The sequence below is a fragment of the Somniosus microcephalus genome, chromosome 10, assembly GCF_052327205.1.
Source record: "Somniosus microcephalus isolate GS21.2 chromosome 10, FLI_Smic_1.0, whole genome shotgun sequence".
In the NCBI taxonomy this organism is placed as follows: domain Eukaryota; kingdom Metazoa; phylum Chordata; class Chondrichthyes; order Squaliformes; family Somniosidae; genus Somniosus; species Somniosus microcephalus.
The window spans coordinates 6,808,655-6,827,106 of NC_140996.1; the positions used below are offsets into that span (position 1 = coordinate 6,808,655).

General features: G+C 48.3%; 1 protein-coding gene across 2 annotated transcripts in view; it reads right to left on the minus strand.

The window, feature by feature from the left end:
- Positions 1-18,452, minus strand: part of gphra (golgi pH regulator A) — a 91,850-nt gene that overhangs the window by 58,357 nt on the left and 15,041 nt on the right. For both annotated transcript variants that reach the window (XM_085998384.1, XM_085998383.1), the window contains exons 4-5: positions 16,588-16,694; positions 13,211-13,312 (exon numbers count right to left, since the gene is read on the minus strand). In XM_085998384.1, the coding sequence (XP_085854510.1) occupies positions 13,211-13,312; positions 16,588-16,694 (209 nt within the window). The remainder of the gene's footprint in view (positions 1-13,210; positions 13,313-16,587; positions 16,695-18,452) is intronic.

The window sequence follows — 18,452 nt, forward strand, 5'->3', positions numbered from 1 at the left end:
TAAATATATTTTCGCCTTGTTTATATATACTCGTCTTAGTTTACTGGTTGTCCCTCTGTTCATGGCAAGCTGTAACATAGTGTGCCGCCAGTGTTACACAGCTTCTCTCCTCCCCCAGTAGGAATGGGAGTTTTTGGTTGTCAGTCAGATTTCTGAATTCAGGGCATATTTGTGAGAATTTTTGATAGAAATTCTCTCTGATGCCCTGATATTTTCCACAGGCTGTGAGGAAGTGCATCTCTGTCTCAACTACTCCCTGACTGCAGTGAGAGCATATCCTGTCTTCTCTTGGCAGCCTGGTCTGCCTGTGTCTGCCTTTTTCGATCGCTAGGCTATGTTCGCTAAGTCTGTACCTTGTCAAGGTTCTTCTCAGTTTGTTATCCTTTACCATGGTCAGGTAATCAGCTATGTTGTATTGTCTGTTTAGGGCCAAGTAGCAATTGAGTTTGCTTTGGGTTTTTGTTGTTTCTGCCCAATATGACAGATATTTTTCCTTTTGCTTAGCGACGATTGTGTTGGGTCGAATTCTTTGTGTTACCCTGTCACTGTCCTGGGGCTGGTTATTGTTAGTATTGTTATTAGTTACTTTATTGAGTCCCAGGACTAGTTGACTGAGGGTATTCTTCTTTATGGTCAGCTCTTGGCATTTCAGGGCGTCGTAGTGATAGCATTGGGGGTTGCTCATTTGTAGGTGATTCCAAAATTTGGTGGCTCTTTTTTGGATAGTGATTATTAATGGTATTGGCCTAGTTCCGCCCTGCATGCGTTGTTTACTGTTTTCCTTTGAGTCCGGAGGATACTTTTACAGAATTCCGCATGTAGGATCTCAATTGGGTGTTTGTCCCATTTTGCAAAATCTTGTTGTGTTAGTGGTCCCCAGACCTCACTGCCATAGAGTGCAATTGGTTCAATTACTGATTTGAAAATTTTGAGCCAAATGCTAATTGGGATTTCTATTTGGATTGATTTTTTGATGGCATAGAAAGCCCTTCTTGCTTTCTCTTTCAGTTCATTCACAGCCAGTTTGAAGTTTCCTGTAGAACTGATTTTTAAGCCCAAGTATGTGTAGTGAGTGGTTTGTTCAATTTTGGTTGTTCCTACTGTGAAATTTATTGTGGGTCCATGTTGTTTGGATCTTTGCTGGAACACAAGGACTTTGGTTTTTTGGGGATTTATTGTCAGGGCCCAAGTCTGGCAGTACGACTCCAGCAGGTCCAGGTTCTGCTGTAGACCCTCCTTAGTTGGTGACAGCAGAACCAGGTCGTCGGCATAGAGGAGGAATTTAACCTTGGATTCATATAGGGTGAGGCCGGGTGCTGTAGATTGTTCAAGTAGTTTTGCCAATCCATTAATGTAAATATTAAAGAGTGTCGGTGAGATTGGCGAGCCCTGCGTCACCCCCCGCCGCTGTGGGAAGTATTTTGTTTGTTTGTCTCCAATTTTAACTGCACATTTATTGTTTGTATACATTGATTTAATTACATCATATGTTTTACCTCCTACCCCGCTTTCGATAAGTTTCAGGAATAAACCGTCATGCCAGATGGAGTCGAAAGCCTTCTGGAAATCTACAAAGCATGCGTAGATTTTGCTTTTGTTATGGTGAACGTGTTTGTCAATTAGGGTCTGTAGGGTGAAGATATGATCGGATGTTCTATAGTTTGGCAGGAATCCAATTTGGCTTTTACTCAAGACATTGTGCTCTTCAAGGAAGTTTATAAGTCTTTTGTTTATGATGCTACAGAATACCTTCCCCAGGTTACTGTTTACACAGATGCCTCGATAGTTGTTTGGGTCGATTTTGTCCCCACTTTTGTATATGGGTGTTATGAGTCCTTTGTTCCAGATGTCAGGGAAATAACCGACACTCAGAACCAAGTTGAAGAGTTTTAGGATAGCCAGTTTCAGTTTGTCGTCTGCGTGTTTAATCATCTCGTTTAGTATGCCGTCTGTCCCGCAAGCTTTTCCTGGTCGCAGGTCCTTGAGTTTTTCAAGAAGTTCTTTTTCTGTTATTATGGCGTCTAGCGGGTATATACACCTGTATATAGCACTGAGTAGTAATCTGTACAGATCAGTTCCAGTGTGAGCCACGTTGAGTAAACACCTGTTGTACCGTTCTCCTGCAGTCTGTGTCTTATTATACACAGACACAACATTGGCGACAAGGCAAGTTCGAACCTACCTGCAACTCTGCATCACCTCCCGGGGATTCATTCCTGGAGATCAGTGGGTTGGAGGTCAAGGCCAGAGACTCGGGCGTCGACCACGGGCAACCGCCCAGTCATCCAGCAGAGACTCGAGAATTGCGGGGGAGGCTGTCGAGAGCCAGGCTTGGCTTTCCAGTCGAGGTGGTCCAGCGAAACGGGCTGGCAACAGGTAGTACGCAGACCCTTCCCGGACAGCGGCGGGCTAGAGCCCGACCGAGCGGCACAGCAAAGGGCCGAGCAGCGTCGACGGGGGAGAGAGAGAGCGGGCAGAGCGCACAGGGCGCAGCCGGTGTTCAGGGGCCGAGCAGCGTCGGAGAGAGGGAGAGAGAGACGCGCAGAAACCCGTGAGGCGCCGCCATTGCCACGAGGACCGCCGAGAGCGGCGTTGGCTGCAGCGCAGGAGAAGCGCGCGAAACCTACAGGGCACCGCCATTGCCACGAGAACCGCCGGGAGCGGCGTTGGCAGCAGCGGGGGAGGAAGGAAAGCGCGGGAGATGCCATTTTAAGCCATTGGGAGACGCCATTTTAAACCACACCCAAAATGCCGAAGAGTGGCAGTATCACTGCATTTGACAATGAAGTCGAAGATTGGACTACATATGTCGAACGAATAGAGGTGTACTGCAAGGCAAATGAGGTGTCAGATGACAAGAAAGCGTCGGTATTGTTAAATTTAATGGGTGCAAAGACGTATGGTTTATTACGAAATCTAGTAACCCCAACGAAGCCAATGGAAAAGAGTTTTGAAGACATAGTAACGATACTACAGGAACATTTAAACCCCACACCGCTGCTGATAGCAGAAAGATTCAAGTTTCACAAACGGAACCAGCATAAGGATGAAAGCAAGGCTGATTATTTAACAGAACTGCGCAAACTATCGAAACACTGCCAGTTTGGAGCGGGACTGGCAGATACCTTAAGAGACAAGTTTGTGTGTGGGCTTCAAAGTGAAGGAACCCAGAAACGGCTTTTATCTGAAAAGGACCTTACACTGGAAAAGGCGTTCAGCATTGCGGTATCATATGAAGCAGCAGCACGGGGCGCTGCAGAGATACAACAGAGACCGCAAGAATATGGCACAAACGAAATGTCATATAGAACAGAGAAGTGCTATCGCTGCGGCAGAACAACACACGACCAGAATGATTGCTGGTTCAAAGACAAAGTGTGCAGACAGTGTGGAAAAGTAGGACACATAGCACGAGTCTGCAGGTCGGGAAAGAAAACCAGCAATAAGAAACCTACCAAAGAAAAGTACAAGAAGGTACATAAGATGACGGAGAATAGTTCAGACGAACAAAAGAGTGATAACGACTCCGAAAGCAGGGAACTGAGTTGTCTGAAACTACATAATGTGATCACAACGGAGGATCACCGAACCATTTGGGTCACTCTCAAGATAGCAGGAGTCCAGGTAAAGATGGAATTGGACACAGGATCAGCCCTAACAGTCATAAGCCGACGGGACTACGAGCGGCTATTCTCACACATACCCTTGAGAGACACAAAAATTATTTTGAAGACGTACACGGGGCAAAAAGTCTACCCCAAAGGAAAAATAAGGGTGACCGTTATATATAACGGTAAGGAAACACCAAAACTAGACCTGTATGTATTGCAAGATGGAGGACCACCATTACTGGGACGTGAATGGATCCGGAAAATACAACTGGATTGGCATTCCATACAGGCACTGACTGTGGCTGACAAAAAGGATGACGACGTCACACCTGGGCAACTGTCAAAGATCCTAACTGACGCGAAAGAAGTGTTCCAGCAAGGACTCGGAACACTAAAAGGCATGACAGCGACGATTAAAATTGAAGAAAACGCAAGCCCAAAATTTTTTAAGGCCAGACCGGTACCTTATGCGATCCGCCCAGCCGTCGAAGCAGAGCTGGAGAGTCTGGAACATTCAGGTGTACTGTCCAAGGTAGGCTGGAGCGAGTGGGCTGCACCCATCGTCCCTGTGATGAAAAAGTCGTTGAGCAGCGCGCCTGGGGAACCAAGGAAGGTTCGCATCCGTGGGGACTTTAAGGTAACAGTGAACCCGGTCCTTCACACCATACAATAGCCACTTCCACGGATTGAAGATATTTTCGCCTCACTATCTGGAGGGAAACGCTTCACTAAGATTGATCTGGCCCAGGCGTATCTGCAAATGGAGGTAGAAGAAGCATCAAAAAAATACCTCACAATCAACACCCATAAAGGTCTGTACCAATACCTCTACCAAGGGGCAGCACGGTGGCATAGTGGTTAGCACTGTTGCCTCACAGCGCCAGAGACCCGGGTTCGAATCCGGCCTCGGGCGACTGTCTGTGTGGAGTTTGCACATTCTCCCCGTGTTTGCGTGGGTTTTCTCCGGGTGCTCCGGTTTCCTCCCACAGTCCAAAGATGTGCGGGTTAGGTTGATTGGCTATGATAAAAAAAATTGACCCTTAGTATTAGGGGGATTAAATACGTGGGGTTACAGGGATAGGGTGGGATATGTGTCGGTGTAGGGGTTACGGGGATCGGGTGGGATATGTGTCGGTGCAGGCTCGATGGGCCGAAATGGCCTCTATCTGCACTGTGGGGTTTCTGTGATTCTGTGAATACAACTGGCTGGTATTCGGGGTAGCATCAGCTCCGGCTATTTGGCAGAGGGCAATGGAACAAGTCCTGCAAGGGATCCCAGGGACCCAGTGTTATTTGGACGACATCCTGGTCACGGGCGAAAATGACAGTGATCACCTTGCAAACCTGGAGCAGGTGCTCACTGATGCGCTATCAACAACACCAAAGACTACGAGTTGAACTTATACGAAGTAGGCTTTTATTGACTAAGAACTGGAGCATGCCTCTGTTAGTGGATCCATCCTAAGAGCTCCCGGGGGAAGGGTGGTGAGTCACCTTTATACCCGGGATTAGGGGTGGAGCCAGGGGCGGAGACATGCCCGGACCTGTACAGAGTTAACAGTGGTTTACCACACAGACATGTACAGAGTTAGCAGTGGTTTACCACATTCACCCCTCGTTTAAAAAAGAGTCCGGCGGGGTGAAGTGTTTAAAAGTTCGTATACGAAAGTCTCTCCGGGGGTCTTGTCTGCCGTAATGATCTTTGTGGTGCCGGTTGCGGCGGTTCTTTGCCCGCGGCCGCTTCTCGCGTGGGACGGAGCACTGGCGTGTCGTCCTCTCGGGGTAGGGATGGCACCGGCATGTCGTCAGTTCGTGGTAGACACCCCGGTGGTGCGTCGTGGGTAGTGGTGGTGGGTGGAGGTAGTGGGTGGTGATCGATGGTGCTTCGGGTGGTACCTGAGGGTGCGAGGTCTCGAATTGAGACTGTGTCCTCCCGCCCGTCAGGATACGCCACGTAGGCGTACTGTGGGTTGGCGTGGAGGAGGTGAACCTTTTCGACCAGGGGGTCCGTCTTATGGCTCCTCACGTGTTTCCTGAGCAGGACGGGTCCCGGAGACGTCAGCCATGGCGGTAGTGATGTCCCCGAGGTGGATTTCCTGGGGAAGACGAACATCTTTTCGTGAGGGGTGGCGTTTGTGGCAGTACAGAGCAGTGATCGTATGGAGTGGAGCGCATCGGGGAGGACATCTTGCCAGCGGGAGATTGGGAGGCCCTTGGATTTTAGGGCGAGCATGGCGGTCTTCCACACCGTTGCGTTCTCCCTCTCTACCTGTCCGTTACCCCGGGGGTTGTAGCTGGTAGTCCTGCTCGTGGCTATGCCCTTCTCGAGCAGGTACTGGCGCAGCTCGTCGCTCATGAACGACGAGCCCGTCGTTGTGGATGTAATTGGGGAAGCCAAATATGGCGAACAGGTCGTTGAGGCACCTGATGACTGTGGCGCTGGTCATGTCCGGGCAGGGGATGGCGAAGGGGAAACGGGAGTACTCGTCAATAATATTGAGGAAGTACGTGTTGCGGTCAGAGGAGGGAAGGGGCCCCTTGAAATCGACGTTGAGACGTTTGAAGGGGCGGGTGGCTTTAATCAGGTGTGCCCTGTCTGGCCTATAAAAATGCGGTTTACATTCCTGGTCATGGTCCTGACCTCCTCGATGGAGTAAGGCAGGTTGCGAGCTTTAATAAAATGGAAGAACCTGGTGACCCCCGGGTGGCAGAGATCATTGTGGAGGGTCCGTAGCCTATCGACTTGTGCGTTGGCACATGTCCCACGGGATAGGGCGTCTGGGGGCTCATTAAGTTTCCCGGGCCGGTATAAGATATCGTAGTTGTAGGTGGATAACTCGATCCTCCACCGCAATATCTTATCATTTTTGATTTTCCCCCTTTGTCTGTTGTTAAACATAAATGCTACTGACCGTTGGTCAGTGAGCAGGGTGAAACGTTTACCGGCCAGGTAATGCCGCCAGTGCCGTACAGCCTCCACTATCGCCTGGGCCTCCTTCTCGACTGAGGAGTGTCGAATTTTGGGGCCCTGGAGGGTCCGTGAAAAGAAGGCCACGGGTCTCCCCGCCTGGTTAAGGGTTGCGGCTAGGGCGAAGTCGGATGCATCGCTCTCCACTTGGAAAGGGATGGACTCATCCACTGCGTGCATTGTGGCCTTCGCAATGTCCTCTTTTATGAGGGTGAAGGCCGCACGGGCCTCTGCCGTCAGGGGGAAGGAGGTTGACTTGGAGGGGCCGGGCTTTGTCCGCACAGTTGGGCACCCACTGGGCGTAGTAAGAGAAGAACCCTAGGCATCTCTTCAGGGCTTTTAGGCAGTGGGGGAGGGGTAGTTCCAGGAGGGGGCGCATTCTGTCGGGGCCGATGACTCCGTTTTCCACCACGCAGCCAAGAATAGCGAGGCGCGTGGTGCTGAACATACATTTTTCTCTGTTGTATGTCAGATTCAGCCGTTGGGCCGTACGGAGGAATTTTTCTAGGTTGGCGTCGTGGTCATGCCGGTCATGGCCGCAGATGGTGACGTTGTCTAGATAGGGGAAGGTGGCCTGCAGCGCGTTCTGGTCAACCATCCGGTCCATCTCCCTTTGGAAGACCGAGACCCCGTTGGTGACGCTGAAGGGGACTCGGAGGAAGTGGTAGAGGTGACCGTCAGCCTCGAAGGCCGTGTACTGGCGGTCCTCAGGCCTGATGGGGAGCTGGTGGTATGCCGACTTCAGATCAATCGTCGAGAATACCCGGTATTGTGCTATCTGGTTGACCATGTCAGATATGCGGGGAAGTGGGTATGCGTCTAATTGCGTGTATCGATTGATCGTCTGGCTGTAATCAATAACCAGGCGCTGTTTTTCGCCGGTCTTCACTACCACCACTTGGGCTCGCCATGGGCTGGTGCTGCCCTCGATAATCCCTTCCCTCAGGAGTCTTTCTACTTCTGATTTAATAAAGCTCCTATCCCCGGCACTGTACCGCCTGCTTTTAGTAGCAATTGGCTTGCAGTCTTTGGCGAGGTTAGCGAACAACGGGGAGGGTTTGACCTTCAGGGTCGACAGGCTGCATACTTTGCGCGGTGCCGTGTTTAAATTCTGCCGGCTGCAGACTGTAAGTGGGGGCAGGGGCCCGCCATATGCCATCATGACGCTCTCCAGATGGCACTGGAAGTCTAATCCTAGCAGTACGGGAGCGCAAAGCTGTGGCAGGATGAGGAATTTAAAATCTCTGTACTCCACGCCGTTCACTGTCAGAGTCGCTACACAGTAGCCGCCGACGGCCGCCGTATGGGACTTTGAGGCCATAAAGACCTGGTGGCGTGTGGGCATAACCAATAGGGAGTAGCGTCGCACCGTGTCGGGGTGGATGAAGCTCTCCGTGCTTCCGCAGTCGAAAAGGCAATTTGTGGCATGGCCATTTACCTTTACGTTCATCATGGACCTGGCTAGTTGATGGGGCCTAGATTGGTCCAGGGTGATGGAGGCCATCGTCGAGGTCGGTGGGTCGCTGTCGTATTCGCCCGCGCCGGGGGCCTGGTCCCAAAATGGTGTCCAAGATGGCGGCTCCCCCGCGGCTGGTGGGGTCCAAAATGGCGGCCTGCACGGTTCACACGCGGCGCTGCTGGAATTGGGGGTCGATTTCGCCCTGCACACTCTCGCGTAGTGGCCTTTCTTGCCGCATTTGGAGCAGGTCGCGTCCTTTGCTGAGCATTGCTGTCTGGGGTGCTTGGCCTGGCTGCAGAAGTAGCATTTCTGGCCTCTGGTCATTGCAGCTGTAGTTGGGCTGCTGGCGGCTTGTGGCCTTACCGGGTCCCAAGATGGCTGCTCCCGTGACATCCACGTGGCCATCCGGTCAGGGTGGTAGGCGTCCATGTTCTGGAGGGCCACGTCTAACGAGTTAGCGAGGGCCACCGTCTTCTGCAGGTCGAGCCCCCTCTGTTCCAGCAGCCTCTGCCGTGTATAGTTGGACCTGATGCCGGCTACGTAGGCGTCTCGGATCAGGTCTTCCGTGCATTCCTTGGCCGTCACCGCTTTGCAATTGCAGGCCCGGCCGAGGACTCTCAGTGCCAGTAAATATTCGGCGCCCGATTCCCCGGGGCGCTGTTTTCGGGTAGCCAGGAGGTGTCTGGCGTAGACCTCGTTAACAGGCCTCACGTATTGTTCCTTTAGCGTCGCGATGGCGGCCGCGTAAGTTGTGGCGTCTCAGATGATCGAGTAGACTCGGTGGCTCACCCGTGAGTTCAAGACAAGCCGTTTCGCGTCATCTGTAGTGACGGTAGTGCTGGAGGCCTCCAGGAAGGCTTCGAAACAGCTCAGCCAGTGTTCAAAGTTATTGGCTGCATCTGCTGCTTGAGGATCCAGGTCTAAATGTTCCGGCTTCAAGATTTGCTCCATGTCGAAAATTTAGTCAATAAAATTGATGCACTATCAACAACACCAAAGACTACGAGTTGAACTTATACGAAGTAGGCTTTTATTGACTAAGAACTGGAGCATGCCTCTGCTAGTGGATCCATCCTAAGAGCTCCCGGGGGAAGGGTGGTGAGTCGCCTTTATACCCGGGCTTAGGGGTGGAGCCAGGGGCGGAGACATGCCCGGACATGTACAGAGTTAGCAGTGGTTTACCACACTCACTAGATTGCAGGAATATGGGCTCCGAGCTAACCGCCCCAAATGCGAGTTTTTTAGTAAACAGATCTCGTATTGTGGCCACGTTATCGATAAAGAGGGGTTACATAAGTCCCCAGAGAAGATTGAGGCAGTAGTCAAGGCTCCAGCACCGGAAAATGTGTCACAACTGAGGTCGTTCCTCGGGCTGGTAAACTACTACCATAAGTTCTTGCCAAATTTGTCTACAATACTACACCCACTGAACACCCTACTGCAAACTGGGGTGCCATGGAAGTGGAGTGACGAATGTAGATGAGCTTTCCAGAAGAGCAAAACACTAATCACATCGAAAAGAGGTATTGGCCCATTACAACCCGGCAGGCATGTGATGCGTCACCCTACGGCATTGGAGCGGTGCTGTCGCACAAATTCTCGGATGGCTCAGAGAGGCCAATAGCCTCTGCGTCACGATCACTAACCTCAGCTGAGCGTAACTACGCCCAGATTGACAGGGAGGCCCTCAGCCTAGTGTGGGGAGTGAAAAAGTTCAATCACTATCTGCACGGGCAGAAATTCACCTTGCTGACTGATCACCAGCCTCTTGTCTCCATTTTAAATCCGAAGAAGGGCATTCCGGTGATGACTGCGCAACGACTACAAAGATGGTCACTTTTTCTAGGGGCGCACCACTATGAGATTGAATATAAGGGCACGAAACAGCATGGAAATGCTGATGGGCTATCACGCCTGCCACTGCCTACTGCGGAGGAAGCACCGGCAGTGGATCCTGTCGAAATATTCCATTCGACTATAGTTGAATACCTACCGGTAACTAACGCTTGTATCGAAAAGGAAACCCGAAATGACCTGACACTGTCTCGGGTATATGATTTGACGGTGAAAGGATGGCCAGCACATGGCGACTCACTGTTGCCAGCATTCTCGACAAGGAGAGAACAGCTGTCAGTGTGCCGGGGGACCTTGATGTGTGGATCCCGAGTGGTAATTCCACCCAAGTTAAGGGATAGAGTGCTCAATGAGCTTCATGAGGGTCATCTGGGAGGGGTAAAAATGAAAAGCCTAGCCAGGGCTTATGTGTGGTGGCCGGGAATCGATAAACAAATCGAGGACCTGACCAAGAGCTGCTCAGGATGCTAGAAAGTCCAAAATGCACCACCACAGGCCCCTCTACACCCATGGGAGTGGCCCTCATCTCCATGGCAACGGGTGCATATTGATTTTGCTGGTCCATTCATGGACTCAATGTTTTTAATAGCCGTGGATGCGCACTCGAAATGGCCTGAGGTCATCAAAATGTCCTCCACCACCACGGAGAAAACTATTGCAGTCCTACGAACCATTTTTGCCAGGAATGGCTTGCCAGAACAGAGTTGCTCCGACAACGGACCACAGTTTGTGTCTGAAGAGTTCCGGAGGTTCTTGAAAAAGAATGGGGTAAGGCATTACACATCCGCCCCGTATCATCCAGCCACAAATGGATTGGCTGAGAGGTTCGTACAAACCTTTAAGAAGGCAATAAAGGCTATGTACAATGACAACATTCCACTGCAGCACAAGGTGGACAATTTCCTGTTCGCCTACCGGAATGCGACACATGCAGTCACCAACCAGGCCCCAGCCATGATGTTCTTTAACCGAAGGTTAAGATCTCGCCTGGATTTGCTCAGACCAAACGTACGAAGAGATGTTGAGAGTAAGCAATTCCAGCACATCCATGAGAAGCCAACAAGGAGCTTCAATGTAGGGCAACCAGTCTTGGCCCGCGACTACCGAACAGAAAAATGGCAGCCAGGAACGAAATGCACACGGCAGGGCCCACTAATGTACACAGTGGACGTTGGGGAGAGCATCGTGAGACGCCATGCTGACCAGATCCTAGAGTCACAGGAACAAGTCAACCCCATGCCTCGCCCATACGTACCTGGTGATGAACCCGACGTACAGGTCGTATCTACCCCAGAAACAGTAGCATCGGAAGCTGATGAACCAACCGACGACAGGGGGCCAGAATCGCCTCCGCACCAAGAGCGAGACACTCGGGAAAGGCGCTATCCAGAAAGGATCAGGAAGCCTCCCCAAAGACTGAATATATAAATAGACTATTTTCAGCTAATGTTGCATGTTAAAAGTGTTAATTGTAATTAGTTTGATATTTAATTGTTAAATGAATGTTATGGTACTGTTAATCTAAAAGGGGAGGAATTGTAATGTATGTACCTTTAAGGGGGGAACTATCTTTTACAGCTCATGTATACTGCAGTACCAGCAGTGACCACACCTGTATATAGCACTGAGTAGTAATCTGTACAGATCAGTTCCAGTGTGAGCCACGTTGAGTAAACACCTGTTGTACCGTTCTCCTGCAGTCTGTGTCTTATTATACACAGACACAACAATAACCCTGCAAAATAGTCCTCTTCAAGTAAAGAAAGAAAGATCTTGCTTTTATATCGCGCCTTTCACAACCTCAGGACATCCCAAAGCGCTTTACAGCCAATGAAACACTTTTCTGAAGTGTAGTCACTGTTGTAATGTAGGAAAAGCGACAGCCAATTTGCACACAGCAAGCTCCCACAAACAGCAATGTGATAATGACCAAATAATCTGGTTTTTTTTAAGTAATGTTGGTTGAGGGATAAATATTGGCCAGGACACCGGGGAGGACTCCCCTGCTCTTCTTTGAAATAGTGCCATGGGATCTTTTACAGTCACCAAGAGGGCAGGCTGGGGCCTCGGTTTAAGGTCTCATCCGAAAAACGGCACCTCCGACAGTGCAGCGCTCCCTCAGTACTACACTGGGAGTGTCAACCTAGACATAAGTGCATGTCCAGCTGCCTTTTGAAAGTTCCTACAGAATCTGATATCACCACCCTTTCAGGCATTGCGTTCCAGATCATAACAACCCTGTGTGTGGAAAAAAAATTCTAATTTCCCCTCTAGGTCTTTTGCCAATTATTTTATATCTATGGCCTCTGGCTACCGACCCACTTGGTTCACCAACTCACTTCAGGGAAGGGAACCTGCCACCCTCTCACCAGTCCGGCCTACAAGTGACTCCAGTCCCATGCAACGTGCTTGACGGTTAAAACCTTTGAAATGGCCTAGTGAGCCACTCAGTTGTAACACAAGAAGATAGCACAGTGCCACCTTCACTGCCCAACAAATGCTGTCTTCATTAGAATTATAGAAACTTACAGCACAGAATGAGGCCATTTGGCCCATCGGGGTCTGTGCTGGCTCTTTGAAAGAGCTGTTGTGCTCAGTCCCAGAGCCCCCGCTTTTTGTCCGTAACCCTGCAAGTTGCTCATCCTCAAGTACCCGTCCAACTCCCTTTTAAAGTTCTTGATGGAATCAGCTTCCACCAGCTTTTCAGGTCGAGCGTTCCAGATCCCGACAACTCTCGGAGTGAAAAACTTTCTCCTCATCTTCCCTCTGGATCTTTGGCCAATGATTTTGAATCTGTGACCTCTGGTTATTGACCCACTCGCCCGAGGGAATAGTTTTTCTCCGTCTACTCTATCAAACTCTATCATCAAGTTTGCCAACATCACTTAAAATAACTTTAAAAAAAATGCATGTTGTTAAATCACACATTTCCGCACAATTTTCTTGAGTTATGAACCAGATTGAAGATTTAATTAGGGTAAGAAGACTGACTGGCAGTTTTACAAGTCACGAGTGTCTCAAGCAGGTTTGGGATGTAACCCATGGACTACAAATGACTCTGTACTTGTGCAATGGCAGCCTGAACACGATGACAAATCTATATCCAGGTGTAGTGTTTATTGCAAAGACTGGGCTTTGAGTTGGGAGTCAATGGATGAGATTTAAATAGCTTGGTCCCACAGCATCTTCATTACCCCAGGAGTTTTTGTAAAATCTACGCAGCTGACTTTCAATAGTAAGATAAACCTTGCATCGGTATATTATCTGTGAAAATATAGGCAGTAAATCATCCTTCCCAGCAAGTTAGAATGGACTCACCATGTTTTGGGCTTAGGATAGGAAAAGGATCTCCAAGTTTCCAAAAAAAGTACATGAATGTCAGCCAAACGACACAGGCAAATAGGAATCTCTTTCGCTGCACTAAAGAAAATATACAGGTTAACACCATAGAATCATCAAATGATACAGCATTCAGCCCATCGTTCCTGAGCCGGCTCTTTGAAAGAGCTCTCCAATTAGTCCCACTCCCCCCTGCTCTTTCCCCACAGCCCTGCAAATTTTTCCTCTTCGAGTATTTATCCAATTCCCTTTTGAAAGTTATTATTGAATCTGCTTCCACCGCCCTTTCAGGTAATGCATTCCAGATCATCATAACTTGCTGCGTAAAAACATTCTCCTCATCTTGCCTCTGTTCTTTTGCCAATCTGTGTCCTCTGGTTACCGACCCTCCTGCCACTGGAAACAGTTTCGCCTTATTTAGTCAATCAAAACCCCTCATGATTTTGAACTTCTCTATTAAATCTCCCCTTACTCTTCTCTGCTCCAAGGAGAGCAACCCCAGCTTCTCCAGTCTCTCCATGTAGCTGTCAATAAGGTCTACAAACATGGCCAATATGGATCGCCACTCTACTGTAGATTCAGATTTGCTAATGAGACACCTTCATTACTAATTTGAACAAAATAGTCCCAAAACCTTTATTAGCCAGAACCTTACAAAATAGCCGATTTTAATAGGATAAGGCAGGATCTGGCCAAAATGGACTGGGATCAGCTACTTGTAGGAAAATCCGCATCGGAGCAATGGGAGGCTTTCAGAAGGGAGATTGAGAACATACAATGGCAACATGTTCCCGTAAAGGTCAAGGGTGGTTCCAAAAACCACAGGGAACCTTGGATGTCAGGGGATATACGGGAATGGATTAGGAAAAAAAGGAGGGCTTTTGGTAGATACAAAAGGCTAAAGACGGAGGAAGCCCTAGAGGAGTACAAAAAGTGCAGGGGGATACTTAAAAAAGAAATTAGGAGATCAAGGAGGGGCCATGAAATAACACTGGCAAGCAAAATAAAGGAAAATCCGAAGATGTTTTATAAGTATATTAAGGGTAAGAGGATAACTAGGGAAAAAATAGGGCCCATTAGGGACAAAAGTGGCAATCTGTGTGTGGAGCCGGAAGATGTAGGAGGGGTTCTGAATGAATTTTTTGCGTCTGTTTTCACTATGGAGAAGGACGATGTAGACATAGAAATAGGGCGGGGGGACTGTGATATGCTCGAACATATTAACATCGAGCGGGGGGAGGTATTGGCGGTTTTAGCTGGCCTAAAAATGGATAAATCCCCAGGCCCGGATGAAATGTATCCCAGGCTGCTGTGTGAGGCAAAGGAGGAGATTGCGGGGGCTCTAACACATATATTCAGGACCTCTCTGGCCACAGGGGATGTGCCAGAGGACTGGAGAACCGCTAATGTAGTACCATTATTCAAGGGTAGTAGGGAAAAACCGGGGAACTACAGGCCAGTGAGCCTAACATCAGTGGTAGGAAAATTATTGGAAAAAATCCTGAGGGACAAAATGTGTCTCCACTTGGAGAGGCAAGGATTAATCAGGGATAGTCAACATGGCTTTGTCAAGGGAAGATCATGTCTGACTAATTTGATTGAATTTTTTGAGGGGGTGACTAGGTGTGTGGATGAGGGTAACGCAGTGGATGTGGTATACATGGATTTCAGTAAGGCCTTCGATAAAGTCCCGCACAGGAGACTGGTCAAGAAGGTAAGAGCCCATGGAATCCAGGGTGCCTTGGCACATTGGATACAAAACTGGCTTAGTGGCAGAAGGCAGAGGGTGATGGTCGAAGGTTGTTTTTGTGACTGGAAGCCTGTGGCCAGTGGGGTACCACAGGGATCGGTGCTGGGTCCCTTGCTGTTTGTGGTCTACATTAATGACTTGGATATGAATGTAAAGGGTATGATCAGTAAGTTCGCGGATGATACAAAAATTGGTAGGGTGGTAAATAGCGAGGAGGGTAGCCTCAGTCTGCAGGACGATATAGATGGGTTGGTCAGATGGGCGGAACAGTGGCAAATGGAATTTAACCCGGAAAAGTGCGAGGTGATGCACTTTGGGGGGACTAACAAGGCAAAGGAATACACAATGAATGGAAAGACCCTAGGCAAGACGGAGGGTCAGAGGGATCTGGGTGTGCAAGTACACAGATCCCTGAAGGCGGCGGAACAGGTGGATAAGGTGGTAAAAAAGGCATATGGGATACTTGCCTTCATTAGCCGAGGCATTGAATATAAGAGCAAGGAGGTTATGATGGAGCTGTATAAAACACTGGTTAGGCCACAGCTGGAATATTGTGTGCAGTTCTGGTCGCCACACTACAGGAAGGATGTGATCGCGTTAGAGAGGGTGCAGAGGAGGTTCACCAGGATGTTACCAGGGCTGGAGCGCTTCAGCTATGAAGAGAGACTGGGCAGGTTGGGTTTGTTTTCCTTGGAGCTGAGGAGGCTGAGGGGGGACATGATTGAGGTGTACAAAATTATGAGGGGCATAGATAGGATGGATGCTGAGGAGCTTTTTCCCTTAGTAGAGGGGTCGATAACTAGGGGGCATAGATTCAAGGTAAAGGGCGGGAGGTTTAGAGGGGATTTGAGAAAGAACTTTTTCACCCAGAGGGTGGTTGGAGTCTGGAACTCACTGCCTGAAAGGGTTGTGGAGGCAGAAACCCTCACAACATTTAAGAAGCATTTGGATGTGCACTTGAAATGCCATAGCATACAAGGCTACGGGCCAAATGCTGGAATATGGGATTAGATTAGACAGGGCTTGATGGCCGGCGCGGACACGATGGGCCGAAGGGCCTCTATCCGTGCTGTATTACTCTATGACTCTATGACTAGAGCCCAACGCAAGCATGATCATGATTTTATAGAGGGATAAATACTACGCCTTCTCTGATTTTGCTAGGGGCTAGTTCTAAATTTTATTCTATGGACAATTCAACTAATTGACCATAATATAAAACTAACAAAGCACAAGCTATAGATACCATTTATTACCACACACAACAACTATCAACTGTTGGCTAGCAGCCAAGAATGAGTAGCAAAAGAATCAAACATGTAAAATGGAAAGTTACCAAACCAAATGTCCAGGCCTCCTGATAGATCCAAATGGACAAGTGATTGGAATATTAATTTTTAATTCAGGATTTGACTGACTTATCAGGATGAGACACTTTGGCACCTTTACTGATCAGAGTTTGAGAGATTTATGACAGCAGCTTCTGAAACTAAATTATAGCTCAACTGATTTCAGAACATACAAATTAAATACTTTTTAATATAAACATTGTAGTATAAACATTGTAGTATTATCTCAGGTACATGATATGGCTGCAATTACTTACACAGTCGAATGTTGCTGACCACGAAATAGCCAATGTAGAAAGGGACAATAAAAATAAGCGCCACAAGGGTGATGTATAGATTCAACTTCCAATGGAAATATCTGGAACTGGAACAAGACAAAAATTAGATGCCATTAAAATTCCTGTGCGTCCAAAGCGCTGGCCGGAAGAATGTTCAGTATCACACTGCTTATACTCTTGTTTTTAACACTAAATATCCTCCTCAGTTTCGGCATAAATAACCACCCCCAGAAGTGAAATGTGGGCTCCTTATTCACCAGAGTGTGTCTCTATCTGCCCAATATGACCCAGTGTGTCTCTTAATCCCAATATGACCCAGTGTGTCTCTATAGCCCAATATGACCCAGTGTGTCTCTATATCCCAATATGACCCAGAGTGTCTCTATATCCCAATATGACCCAGAGTGTCTCTATATCCCAATATGACCCAGAGTGTCTCTATATCCCAATATGACCCAGAGTGTCTCTATATCCCAATATGACCCAGAGTGTCTCTATATCCCAATATGATCCAGTGTGTCTCTATATCCCAATATGACCCAGAGTGTCTCTATATCCCAATATGACCCAGAGTGTCTCTATATCCCAATATGATCCAGTGTGTCTCTATATCCCAATATGACCCAGAGTGTCTCTATATCCCAATATGACCCAGTGTGTCTCTATATCCCAATATGACCCAGAGTGTCTCTATATCCCAATATGACCCAGAGTGTCTCTATATCCCAATATGACCCAGAGTGTCTCTATATCCCAATATGACCCAGAGTGTCTCTATATCCCAATATAACCCAGTGTGTCTCTATATCCCAATATAACCCAGTGTGTCTCTATCTGCCCAATATCTAGGCTAATGTAGCGAGACCCAGGGATCGAACAGGGAACTCTTGCCACTGTACACGTTTACTGGATCACGTGCAGCCATGTGATCGCATTCTCTTCAGTAGACGGTGAATAAACATCCTATCAAATTGTGAGGCTCAGATGAGAAACCAACAGACCCGGCTTCAAGTCCTTGAAATCCAGCCCAGGCTGTTGGGATGAACGTCTCTTCTGTTTGTTGTAAGGGTCATAAACAGAATGGTTTTGGGCAATCCCAATCCTAGCACAAAGCTGCCTCAAATTCAAAAAACTCAAAGGGTTCACAGGATGACTGAAATTCGCTATCTGCAACATCACCACATTCCCTTTAACTATACACTCCTCAAAACAACTTCCTCAAAATACCAGTCAAGTGTGACCTGTCCTTACAAATCCACGCTGACTAACCCCGATTAATATCTTTCCAAATAACTTGAAGTTAACCACAACTGAAACAAGGTCAACTGGCTTTGTTTTGTAGCTTATCTGCTCCTCGTTTCTGGAGTGTAACATTTGCCACCTTCACGTCCCAATAATATTAAAACTAGAGCTGTGCCTTTCAGGAGTGAAATCAAGACCTATTCACAGAAAGGGGAGTGGAAATCTGGGACTCCCTGCCCCAAAAGGCAATTACAATTTCAAAGACTGCGAGCGATAGATTTTTGTTGGGTAAGAGCATCAAGGGATATGGCGCAAAGGCGGGTAAAATGGAGTTAAGATACAGATCAGCCATGATCTAATTGAACAGTGGAACAGGCTCGAGGGGCTGAATGGCCTCCTCCCATTCCTATGTTTGGCACAGCTCCTGGTTAGTGGCTTTGCTATCTCTTCTCCCAACTTCCTTTAGTATTCCATGATGCAAACCATCTGGGATTGCTAACTTTTCTACTTGTCCTGCTTCTACCTTCTAGTTTCCTTTATCTGCAGATCTATTAAATGGGAGTCGTTTTTACTCCCGCTCTCTAAAGTACTTTAACATAACC